At 44.0% G+C, this 12,453-nt stretch overlaps 1 protein-coding gene across 2 annotated transcripts in view; it reads left to right on the forward strand.

Moving 5' to 3' along the window:
- Cyfip1 (cytoplasmic FMR1 interacting protein 1) overlaps positions 1-12,343 on the forward strand; it is an 83,038-nt gene extending 70,695 nt beyond the window's left edge. For both annotated transcript variants that reach the window (XM_087901240.1, XM_087901238.1), the window contains exons 23-31: positions 223-310; positions 4,140-4,283; positions 4,562-4,652; positions 6,389-6,519; positions 7,370-7,442; positions 8,090-8,184; positions 9,124-9,362; positions 9,847-9,994; positions 11,654-12,343. In XM_087901240.1, the coding sequence (XP_087757366.1) occupies positions 223-310; positions 4,140-4,283; positions 4,562-4,652; positions 6,389-6,519; positions 7,370-7,442; positions 8,090-8,184; positions 9,124-9,362; positions 9,847-9,994; positions 11,654-11,818 (1,174 nt within the window). In that variant the 3' untranslated portion in view covers positions 11,819-12,343. The remainder of the gene's footprint in view (positions 1-222; positions 311-4,139; positions 4,284-4,561; positions 4,653-6,388; positions 6,520-7,369; positions 7,443-8,089; positions 8,185-9,123; positions 9,363-9,846; positions 9,995-11,653) is intronic.
- Positions 12,344-12,453: the final 110 nt, after the last annotated feature.

Here is a 12,453-nt window from a genome sequence, read left to right on the forward strand (position 1 = left end):
CAATTATGTTCCCGCTCTAGCTCAGGAGATTGCATTTACTGTTATTTATCTGTGGTATTTTAGAGGACTTGTATATACTTCACTCTTGGGGTTTTAATTCACTAGGATTATCATATGTGATGTTATTGTTTAACTGGGAAAAAAATTTTAGGTATATAATCGGAAGCCCTGGAAGCTAAAGAATTACTTTCCTAATTTTCCCCTGTAATCTTTCTCGTTTAGATTTGTTCGGACAGTATTGCCATTTTCTCAGGAATTTCAGCGAGACAAACAGCCCAATGCACAGCCCCAGTATCTGCATGGATCCAAGGTAGGTTATTTCCTGTTTGGGTTACGATAGGTTTCAATTGCCATGGTAAGCCCCTGACTGAAATCATAAAGGAAGGGTTTGTTTCAGCTTACGATCGTAGTCCCTCATGAAGGGAAGTCAGAAGAGTTACCTGGAGGTGGCACTGTCCCCAGTGGCCTGGACTCTCCCGCGTCAATCATTAATCCTGAAAATGCCCCATAAACACGCTTCTTCGTTGAGCTTCCTCTTCCCAGGTGACTGTGTCAAGCTGACAAAAAACTAGCTGAGGCAGGAAGTTATTCCCTTTAACTCTTGAGGCCTCCGAATAAACCTACTGGTATTTTAACTGACTAGCTGGACTTCCGGAGGAAATATAGCTTTAGATTTAGATGCCCAGAAGGGACCTTCTTTTCTTTTTCTTTCCTTGTTAGAAGTAGAAAAATCAGAAAGACACAAATGAATCATCACTAGCTTAAATCGAATACCTAGCCAGAGAAAGAATTACCTTTAAAGGTAATTGTTTTAACTTAGCATACAAATGGCAGAGTTTGTTCTTGTGTTTCCATTCAGCTGTGTCATTCATTACACTTGGTTCTAATTTGTTGCCCTCTCTCGTGCCCTTCCCTGACTAGTGCCTGATCGTCCCCTCTGTTCCCATGTCACATATAGTCTAGGACGCCCCTCCCCCGCCCCACACCGTAAGATCGCATTCTCTAGTTCATGATCGCCTTTCTAGCTGTGTGGGAAGTGGGTCTGGGAAATAAGCATGCATTCTAAAGTACTTAGGTAAGGCAAAGTTTTACTTCTTTAGAAGGGTGCCTTCTAATGGTCAAATTCAGAAGGCGAGCCTGTCCCGCCAAGAATCCGGCTGGGTTTTTATTTCTAATGTGCAGGGTCTTGCATCTCACTCCTAGCGGTTAGAGCACAGCTTCACATTCTTACGTGATTGGCTAATTCCGAGAGCCCTGACTGGTAAATAGAATGCAGTTCTGCAGTTCTTAGCACCCGGCGACACCTACAGCACATAGTTTAATCCCATGAAGTGCTGGTTCTGGAGGAATTTTAATTTCCACCAAATGACTTCTTTAACGTTTTTTTCGAGTGAAGTTTGGTAGGAAGAGTCCGTTTTTCCCATCATGTCGTAGACACACACACCACACACACACCACACACACACACACACACACACACACACAGAGGGAGGAGGGAGGAGTGGGGCTGTGGGGATCATGTGCACTCTGGGACTCTTAACTTCCCAGACACCACAGCAGTCAATGACGGATTGACCCGCATTCCCACCATTAAGCAATTTGTAACACACTACTGAGAGACCCCAGTTAAGTGCTCCATAACAGGGACCAGCATGAACCAAGAAGCCAGCTCTTAAAGGGGCCGCACAGTTTTTTACTGCTAATGCTGAGTCAGGAAACCTTCTGTTAAAGGAATCACGCCTCAGCTTGCCTCTAGCAAACAGTCCACCCAAGAATATGCTACTCCCAAGAAGCCATGCTTAACTCTATTGTGTCTAGAATTCCTTCCCCCAAGCTCTCTCAGGTTTTACTTGGATGTAGTTGGCCCACATTGGAGCCATTATGTGGGCGGAGACTGCTCACTCTTTTCCTGGCCACCCAGACACAAATAATCACACAGAAACTATATTAATTACAACACTGCTTAGCCATTGGCTTACGTATATTCCTAGCTAGCCCTTATATCTTAAATTAACCCATTTCTATTAATCTCTATATTGCCACAAGACTGTGGTATACCAGTAAGGATCCTGCATCCTCCTCCTGCAGCTACATGGCGTCTCTTGGACTCTGCCTACTGTCTCTCTCTGTATATCTCTGTTTGGATTTCCTGCCTGGCTTTATTCTGCCCTGTCATGGTCCGAAGCAGCTTCTTTATTAACCAATGGTAATAAAACATATCCACAACATACAGAGGGGATTCCAAAATCTCCCTTAGGGCTGCAATGTAATACTCAAGCAGGGTGCACACAGATAAATGCCACAACACATGGAGGGGAGTCTTCCTAAAGAGGCTAAGCAGATGTGTCAAGTGTTGTGCCCGGGGAGGAGAAGCCATCCAAATCCTCAGGTCTAGGGCTTCTCTCGGACTGGGAGGTACACTAGCTGTGTGACCAGCTCTGACTGCCGAAACCTGCCAAAAAGAAAAGCAGTTATTATAATAAATAAATTTGCCTACAAAAGTGACCTAAGAAGCATGGTCATGGCCCCTAGATCTAGAAAACCTTATCAGTCAGGAACACGGTGACTATTTTAATGAGTATGTTCTGAGGAGATGCATACAGGCCCCTTTTCGGGTGTGCTATTCCCTTTCCTGCCCACTGAAATCCTTGTTGTCGTGATGAGGTTCTCGTTGGGTGCTCAGGATGTGCTTATCAGTAATAAAGGGAGAGGGGACAGAAGGACCAAAAGCTCAACGTCGCCAACAGTAAACTTAGCAAGTTATCTACGTCAGTGATTCTCAACCTTCCCAATGGTGGTTTAAGATAGTTCCTCATGTTGTGGTGACCCCAACCATAAAATTATTCCATTGCTACTTCATAACTGTAATTATGGTATGATATGAGTCTTGATGCAAATATCTGTGTTTTCTGATGGTCTTAGGCGACCCCTGTCATTCAACAGCCCCCTCCCCTAAGGGGTCACTACCCCCAGGTTGAAAACCACTGATCTATATGAAAGCATACACTCAGTAATGCTAGAAGTGAATCAAAATGGAATTCTAAGAACTTTTTAAATAACCCACCGCAGTGCAGGAAGAATGAAACCGAAGAATAGGGAACAAAGACGAGAAAATTAAGAGAACAGTAGGCTTGTGCCACACACTGTCAGTGTGTAAATGTGATGCTTGTGAAAGATAAGGATTGACAGACTAGATTAAAAGACAGTTAGACCAGTGTGTAGCCTGTGGGAGGTGTGTGCCTAGTGTGTATGACTGTGTATGACGCAAACCAACAAAAATCCTTAGCTCAACTCTGTACTCAACGTGACTTGGTTTCTATTAATGATATCAGAAGGTAAAGGTAAGAATAAAAAGGTCTATGATATAAGGATTAGTCAGCACAGAGCAGGAGTGGCTTGTTAATATAAGATAAGCTAGACCTCAGAGCAAAAAACACGAAGTAGGAAAAATATGTAAGATAAGCCTGTCGTGTTTATACGGCAGTGGGAACTTCTGTGTAGAGACAAAAACTGGCTTTTAAAGAAGTGAGACCCTCCACGGGTCATACAATATAACTTCAGCTCTTCTCTCAGTAGCTGGGAGATCCGTTGAAACAAAACCCGCAGCAATGAAGGACTGGGCCTCAGCACTACACAGCGCAGGATGTATCTTCCAAATGCCATGGGAGTTTACCAGGATAGACCATGTCCTGAACCACAGATAAACTTACACAAAATTTCAATCTGGAGTTGAAATCAGACACACAGCAAATGCAAACTATATATTAATTTAAAAATTTAAAAGATGGTCTGGGAAGTGGCTCAGTAGGTGAGAGTGTGTCCTGCATAAACACGAGGATCCGGGTTCAGATCCCCAGCACCCATGTCATAACATGGAGATAGAGGGGCTGTTATCCCAATGCTGTACTTATGTCATCTCCCAAATACCTTCTATCTCCCTAAGAAACCAGCGTCCACCATCCCATTACAGTCTCTGCTTATAGTCTGATCTCAAAAAGGGTCCAGATCTAGTGGATAAGCACCGTACATGTCATAGGGAAGTCGCGGGTTCTCTTCATCTAAGATGTGTGTGTTGAGCGCATCTCCAGATGCGTGATTGCGCGGGGACTATGTTGAAGGCTTTGCTGTCTCTTCCCCAGGCTCTGAACCTCGCCTACTCCAGCATTTACGGCAGCTACCGGAACTTTGTGGGGCCTCCTCACTTCCAGGTCATCTGCCGGCTGCTCGGCTACCAGGGCATCGCGGTGGTCATGGAAGAACTGCTGAAGGTTGTCAAGAGCCTGGTGAGTTTCTCTGCGGACGTGCTTTTCCTGTAGCATAGATTCCATGGGTTAGACAAAGCCAACCGCGGGGCAGGGGTGTCTTGCCGTCTGGGCTCAGCCTCTGACAGACAAATGTTCAACTTAGCTCCAGACATTCTTCCTATCTAAAGAGAATGGTTCTTCTGGATATAGGCTGTACCACTGGACTGCCTGCTTCTCGCGAGACTGAGGCAGGAGTCACCCCAGCCGTCTGTGAGAATGGATGCTGATGGCTAACACAGCCCTTTGTGTCTTTGTAGCTGCAAGGCACGATCCTGCAGTACGTGAAAACCCTGATGGAGGTGATGCCCAAGATCTGCCGCCTTCCCCGCCATGAGTATGGCTCTCCTGGTGAGCAAGGGTGCCTGGAGTACCCCACCTGAGTGCAGCTCTGGAGAGGAGGGAATCAAGTTGGAAGCTACAGAGAAGAATCAGATGTGTCCTTCACGGCAGATAGGGGGAATTTGCCTATTTAGAGTCAAAGAAACAAATACACTTTACAAGTAGCCGGCAGGCAAGTGTGCAGGAAGTGACTTTGGGATTAAAGTTTCCAGTTAAGGAAGCTGAAGAACCCAGCTTGTCAGCCAGCAAGAATTTTGATATTGTGGTATTGAAATTACTAGGTCCTGTTGACGAGAGTTTCTGGCCCAGCCAGTCCTGTAGCCTTCAGTCCCAAAGACTTATATTAATTATAAACTGAGGCTTATATTAATTATAAACTGTTTGACCTATTAGCTCAGGCTTATTACTAAGTACCTCTTACAACTTAAATTAACCCATAATCCTTGTCTATGTCTAGCCACGTGGCTTGGTACCTTTTCTCAGTGAGGCATTCTCATCTTGTTGCGTCTGGGGTGGCGACTGCAAGGGGTCCTGTTGTCCTAGTAGCCTCAGTGGGGAAAAGCATTCAAAGTAGCCACAGGGCCCTGCTCCCTGTTCCCTGGCCTCTTAGCCATTTGATAGTCTTGTTGGTCTGGAAAACACTCTGCCCTCTCTGGATGCAAAAACTTCACCCAAAGTCCTTGAATGTGTACTTCTGGGTCAACCTGTGTGACTTTCAGGCCCGTATGAGGACATCCAAATAAATAGCCATAATGATGTCAGTGTTGCTTTAGGATTAAGCTGGACTCTCGGAAGCTGTCACTCAAGGGTGCCTTTTACAGTCTCTTACCTGATAGCATTCTCTCCAAAGGTGGCATCACTTAGTTACTTTAGTACCGCTGTGACCAAATACCTCTTAAAAGAAACTCGGGAGATGAAAGATCTTGGCTCTGTGCTTTGAGGCAGAGCATCACGGTGACAGATGAAGAAGAGGCTGTTTGCCTTCTGGCAAATGAAGCAGAGAAGAGTCAAGGGCAATAGGTAGTCCCCATGGACATGCTCCCAGTAACTCCCACTTCTAAGAGGCCCCATCTTACCTCACTTCCTAGTAATGCCATTATCAAGAGAGGAATCTGTGCATTCGATCACGATAATCTAGCTGTCTGAAAACACCATACACCAGTAGAGGTGTGCTTCATACTGCCGCCTGTGTGCTCCTCCGGTCTATAGTCTTGTGAATGGACCTCAGCCCACACATGATCCAGCCTGCTGCTGCGGCTGAGCTCTCAGATACGGCTGGCCCTGGCTTAGAAGAGTCCTGTTTCAGTTCACTGATAGGAAGCAGATAAAAAATAATGTCAAGGCACTAAAGCTACGGCTGGAAATTTAAATGTCGAAGGGAAAGACAATGGATCGGATAAGTCTTGGTAGGACACAGATCAGTAGTTGCCATCATTAAGTTTTGCTCATGCTTGTTGAGGGGTAACCCGGGTGAAAGGGTCTTCACTACGCTGGGTAGCTAGATGGTAGTACTGACAAGTTGGGGGTGGCAGGAACAGGAGGGTGGATTCTTGAGAAGACATTGAGGGCTGACCTGTGTCTTAAATGGTTTGAAGTATGTTACATCCAACTTTGTTCTCAGGGTAGCTTGGGCTCTTAGTAGCCTGTCCACTTTTGCTCAGGTTAGCTGAAGTTAGTCATATTGATCAGAAGGACAGGCACTAGTGCTGGTCCCGAAACCCCAACACTCGCCTCTGCTGCCACAGGCATCCTGGAGTTCTTCCACCACCAGCTGAAGGACATTGTGGAGTATGCAGAGCTGAAGACAGTGTGCTTCCAGAACCTGCGGGAGGTGGGCAATGCTGTCCTCTTCTGCCTGCTCATCGAGCAAAGCCTGGTGAGTTCCCAGTTCAGCCCCTTCCCCCATAGTGGTCAAGGTTGCTCCCTGCTGGGGATTGTTTTCTTTGGAGCTCTTTGGTAAGGACATCGGTGTTGCAAAATAGCTTTTTCTTTTTCTTTTCAGTTTTTTGAGACAGGGTTTCTCTGTGTAGCCCTGGCTGTTCTGGAACTCTCTCTGTAGAACAGGCTGGCCTCAAACTCACAGAGACCCGCCTGCCTCTGCCTCCCGAGTGCTGGGATTAAAAGTATGCAACATCACCACCAGGCCACATCATCATTTTTTTCATGGCTGTTTATTGATTCCTTACTTTTGGGGAACAAGAATATAATGTGTTTCTTTTTTTCAAGAGTGTTTTTTAAGGATGGGCAGTGGTGCCACATGCCTTTAATCCCAGCACTTAGAGGCAGGAGGATCTCTGAATTCAAGGCCAGGCTAGGCTGGTCTACAGAGTGTGTTCCAGGACAGCCAGGGTTACACAGAGAAACCCTGTGTGATAGATAGATAGATAGATAGATAGATAGATAGATAGATAGATAGATAGGTAGGTAGGTAGGTAGGTAGGTAGGTAGGTAGGTAGGTAGGTAGATAGATAGATAGATAGATAGATAGATAGATAGATAGATAGATAGATAGATAGATAGATAGAAAGAAAAGTGTTTTTCCTGTGGGGCAGAGAAGTAGCTCAATGGGGCATTACCACTATTCCAGGGAAGGGAACTCTGTGGACAGGACTATGTCATTTATTTTATACTAAATGGGAAAAGTGTAAGTTCTCTGCACCAGACCTTTGTAACCTTTTCCACTATGTGACCCCCTTCCTGGGATAACTTTCTCTTCTCTGCTTTAGTCTTTAGAAGAAGTGTGTGACCTGTTGCATGCAGCCCCGTTCCAGAATATCTTGCCTCGAGTCCACGTGAAAGGTGAGTCTGCATCACAAACCAGAGTTCACATTGCACGGTGCAGCCAGAGCAGAAGGCCAGTGTGCACAGTTAATGTGGGTACCTGTCACAGCCAGGGCGTCCCCATGGGGAGTGTCTAACCTGGTTAGTATTCATTAGCTGAAGTATATATGACTATAATGACGCCTAGGATTTGTTTCAGAATAGCCCAAAACAGGGAAGTGGAGATAATAAAAAAGATTGACATAATAAATAAAATAATAAAAAAGGTTGGGAGTGGCGTGATGAGTACAGAGGTTCATTGTGCTGTTCTGCTCTAGATCACATAAGTTTCCATGAGTTTTTAAAAACTGTGTATTATTAAATATGAACTCTTTCATGCTCCCCCATTCTGTTGGCTGATGATTACATGAAAAAAAAAATTACACTACTTCAAGTTGAAAGCAGATTCCAAATGGATACATTGCACAAGTAAATCTTATCCGCTTGAATTAAAGTCGCAAATGAGCTATTTTAATGTATTGTATAGTTTAATATAATACGATGGATACACTCTTTCTAGAGAGAGGTCTACATCCGTGGAGCTAACTAAATCTTCAGGTTTCTTTTAAAAATTTAAACTTCTTCTTACATAAGGTCAGAGCATAATAAATTGTTTTCCAACCCAGAGGGGGAGAGAGTTGACGCCAAAATGAAAAGGCTAGAATCCAAGTATGCGCCGCTGCACCTTGTCCCGCTGATAGAAAGGCTGGGAACCCCACAGGTAAGACATGCTGTGGTTGCTAGGGACTGCTCAAAGGGTGGAACTCCACATCAATCCAGGGGAGGGGTTGGAAACAGCTAAAAAGACCTACTCTGATCTCCATCTCTAGGAGGGTCCCTCCAGAACGTTGGGAGGATTCGAGATGGTTATGAAGAAAGGGCTCAAGCACCTATCTTAGGAACAAAGATAGTTAGACTCAAAAGATGCTGCCTGTTGTCCTTGGTTACCCTTTTGTGAACAAAAAACGGTTTTGTTTTTTGTTTTTGTTGTTGATTTTTTTGTTTATTTGAGGCAGGGTTTCTCTGTGTAGCTCTGGCTGTCCGGGAACTGGCTCTGTAGACCAGGCGGAGACCTGCCTCCCCTGCCTCCTGCTGGGATGAATGTGTTCATCACCACTGTCCCACTGAACAAAGCTTTTTGAATAGGGTTTCGCCTTAGAAGTTGTGGTAAAAGGCAAGGTACCAGAATAAAGTTTACCCTGGATCTGGCATACTTAACATTTGAACCACATTTGTTTATTTTGGGTTTGTTTTTGTTTTTTGTTTTTTTGGTTTTTGGTTTTGTTTTGTGTGTGGTGGGGGGGCTCTACATTTAGTGGCATTACTGGCGTCTCCCAGTACATTTTTTGTGGTTAACTAGAAATATCTTTGGAAATTGCCATATGACCTGGAGCCAAAGTTGCTTTGTAGTTAAGGATAGTTGTACTTCATTCTTCTTGATTCAGCTATTTTAATCTTTAGGACATACTTAGTTGCTGATAACTTATCGGTGCAATAATTGCAATAGCTTGTGATGATTGCTTCCACAAGGCCTCTTCTCTGCCCGCTTAGCATTTTCTATCTATGTCAAAAGCAGACCTAAGAGTAGTTTGTTTTTCGCATACGATAGAGTTTTCCCATACTCTATCGTGGGTTGTAATGTTCCATTTACTTTTCGCAGCAAATTGCTATCGCAAGAGAAGGGGACTTACTGACCAAGGAGCGACTTTGCTGTGGTCTATCCATGTTTGAGGTCATCCTGACACGGATCCGGACCTTTCTGGATGATCCCATCTGGCGTGGGCCTCTGCCTAGCAATGGGGTCATGCATGTGGATGAGTGTGTGGAGTTTCACAGACTGTGGAGTGCCATGCAGTTTGTGTACTGCATTCCCGTGGGGACACACGAGTTCACAGTGGAGTAAGTGTGTTATGTGACTCTCTGACAGGGCGGTTCCAGGGGAGGCAGAACTGGCGGGGGAGGGGGTGGCTGATGAAAGAGCATGCGTGTAGTCAGCACTGATGTTACCATCATCCAAAGCTTTGTAGCTTCTAGCAAATGCACAGACATGGCACTGGTTCAGTGCCAACGAGAAGGGGTTCCTTCCTTGATGCCAAAAGAGGACTCAGAATAAGTATACTGGAATTATCTGAATCCAGAGCAACTGGAGGCAAAATTTGGACATTCCTGTTTCCGGGTAGCAGGTTCATAAAGTCATTCTTCATAGGTCTGTGATCTACCAAACTAGCATTTATCAAAACTTGGAAAACTGCTTGTCCTCATCATTCTCCTGTCTGAGATCTGTGTAGGCAAAGAAGTTAATATCGTCTGCCATTGCTCTCGGGAGACAGATCCATGGGAGTCTGGCTCTCTGTTCATTCTGTCGGTTGCTCGGTGCTCACAGGCAGTGTTTTGGAGATGGGCTCCACTGGGCTGGCTGCATGATCATTGTACTGCTTGGACAGCAGCGCCGCTTTGCAGTGTTGGATTTCTGCTACCATCTTCTCAAAGTCCAGAAACATGACGGCAAAGATGAGATTATCAAAAATGTGGTACGTAGACAGAATCTTTGACACGTTTGTCTTGGGGAAGAACTTTTTTATCCTAACATAGAATTTGAACTTAAACCTAACGCAATTTAAACAAAGAGAAGTCCGGAAAGCTTTTACTTTTAAATAGGTTCTGTTTCTTTTTTCTTACTAGATCTACTTTTTATCTTACCGTAGAGACTATATTTTCAGATTGTTGGCATACTGTTCTAACCTCTGGCTTCCAAATCATGTGCTTTTGAAACTGCCTTTATTAACTTTCTGTCATCTTATGAAGTTCCCCACGATTGAATTGTAGAAAATAAGTTAGCCATTATGTTCTTAAAATACTTTCTTTCATCTCTTCTAGAACATTCCTGCTAGACTTTTCTTCTGCTTTCCATGTGACTTGTTTATATTAGTTTTTCAGTCGCTCCCAGAACTAGTCAACAATATAGGCCTAAGGACAGAAATAACCACCATTGATTAGCTCATTTTTAAATGTCAGCATAGTTCAGCTGATTGCCCTGCTTCTCCTCACAGAACTAAATGGCATGTGTTTTCCGTCTCCTTGGGTCACGGGCTGAATTCAATTTTATGTTTCCTGCTTTCGGCTCATTTCCTCACATGGCTTCCATGGGGCAGTTTCAAGCCACAGGGGTCACCCACCTTTGCCACCTCCTTCCTGGCTCCTGCTTTCCTCTCAGATGACTGGATTGGGTTTGCCTAGACAAATCCAGGCGCTTTGAGAGAATATCCACAGCAGTTGTGTAGGCATTTCTGAAGGGCTGTGCTAGCTCCCGTACCGCCATTCCCTTGGCTCTCTGGAATACAGGCCGAGTATTTTCTTCCTCTGTTTTTGTGGAAATAACTCATTTCTGGTTAAGTTGGCTGTGATTTTTGCTTTTAAACATTTTTTCCATTGTAATTTGGTTGAAATCTTGGCAGGAATATTTAAACTGGAATGTTCCCCTCTTGCTGTTGTATATTCTAATTCTGATAGCTGAAGGCCTTGGAATCTCTGAAGGCCATTTAAGACTATCATAGCCTGTGTTACGTGACCTGCTTGCGACCTTGTGTTTCATTTCACCTGATTTAAATGTCTTTAAAGATTTGCTGTTCACTGCCGGTCATTACCACCCGGTGTTATCAGAGCTTCTCATGAAGTCTCCAAGGATAGACAAGGCTATCTCTTCATCCCAGTCTACCCTTCTCATCTTCACCTCCTGTGTGGGCAGAGCCGGCAATGCTTTCAAGTTCTGTGTCTGTGACTTAGGAAGACTCAGCCAAAGCATCTTCTCCATAGTATTGTTGAACTGGAAATACACAACTCATATTTCATTACATACATTCTTTACATACTAAACATTATTTTCATGTTAATGTTCTTCTTTGCTTTTGGACTTTGGAGAAAAAGGTCACCCAGTATGACCTGGAACTCACCGTGTACCCCCAGGTTGGCCTTGAACTCACTATTCTTCATGCTGAATAGATGAACATGCCTTTAAGCTTTACAGGTCTAGATGTAACAGTATCAAAATTACAAAGAGGCAATTTAAATTGGAAATCTATTTGTTAGTCCAATGGTGATACTTAAAAGATGGTAGGGGGTCATGTATTTTTCTGTAGGAGAGTCCTTGCATCGTAAAGCACAGTAAATCTAAGCATCTGGTCTAATTGTAGCCACTGAAGAAGATGGTAGAGAGGATCCGTAAGTTCCAGATTCTCAACGATGAGATCATCACTATCCTGGACAAGTACTTGAAGTCTGGTGATGGGGAGAGCACGCCTGTGGAACATGTCCGCTGCTTCCAGCCGCCCATCCACCAGTCCCTAGCTAGCAGCTAAGGGCTAAGTTCACACCATCCTGTAACTGACGGCATGTTTGTCCTTATGTTAATTATATTGACATTTTTAGGGGCTATTTTGAACCTACTTGAGGGGGTGCTTTTTGATCTGAAAGCTTAACTTTATAAAACTTATTTTTCTAAACTAAAAAATTGTATATGCCTTTGGAATTGGGAGGTATGAGAATACTGGTTGCCAGTTGTTGCCATTGCTATGATGGTCTTAACAGGTATTTTTATGTTGAATGTTCTAGTAGCTAGTTATAAAAATACTGAATTAGCCTGTAAGAAGCATAACGCCAACTAATTGTATTTAAAAAATTCCCTACCAATTTCTATTAAACTTAATGAGTAGCTGCTTTGTTTAGGGATTTTTCTGATGGTCTTTTAGGACATCTTTTCTAAGTCATTGCTCCCTTTTATGCCAAAACAGTGAAATTGTTTCCTCTGCTTCCACCAAATCCAGTAATGTCAGTCTGATTTGTAAGATATGACTTACAGATTAGAGAAATAAAAGTTAATGTAATCTGTTTGTGTTCGTTCATTGGCGTGGCAGGACATTTCACAGCGTGGGTTCAGATCAGTGTCTGCAGGACGAGGTCATGATGTAGCTCAGAAACAACTCGCACACGTTTA

This window comes from Myodes glareolus, chromosome 24 (assembly GCF_982192425.1).
Source record: "Myodes glareolus chromosome 24, mMyoGla1.1, whole genome shotgun sequence".
Lineage (NCBI taxonomy): Eukaryota > Metazoa > Chordata > Mammalia > Rodentia > Cricetidae > Myodes > Myodes glareolus.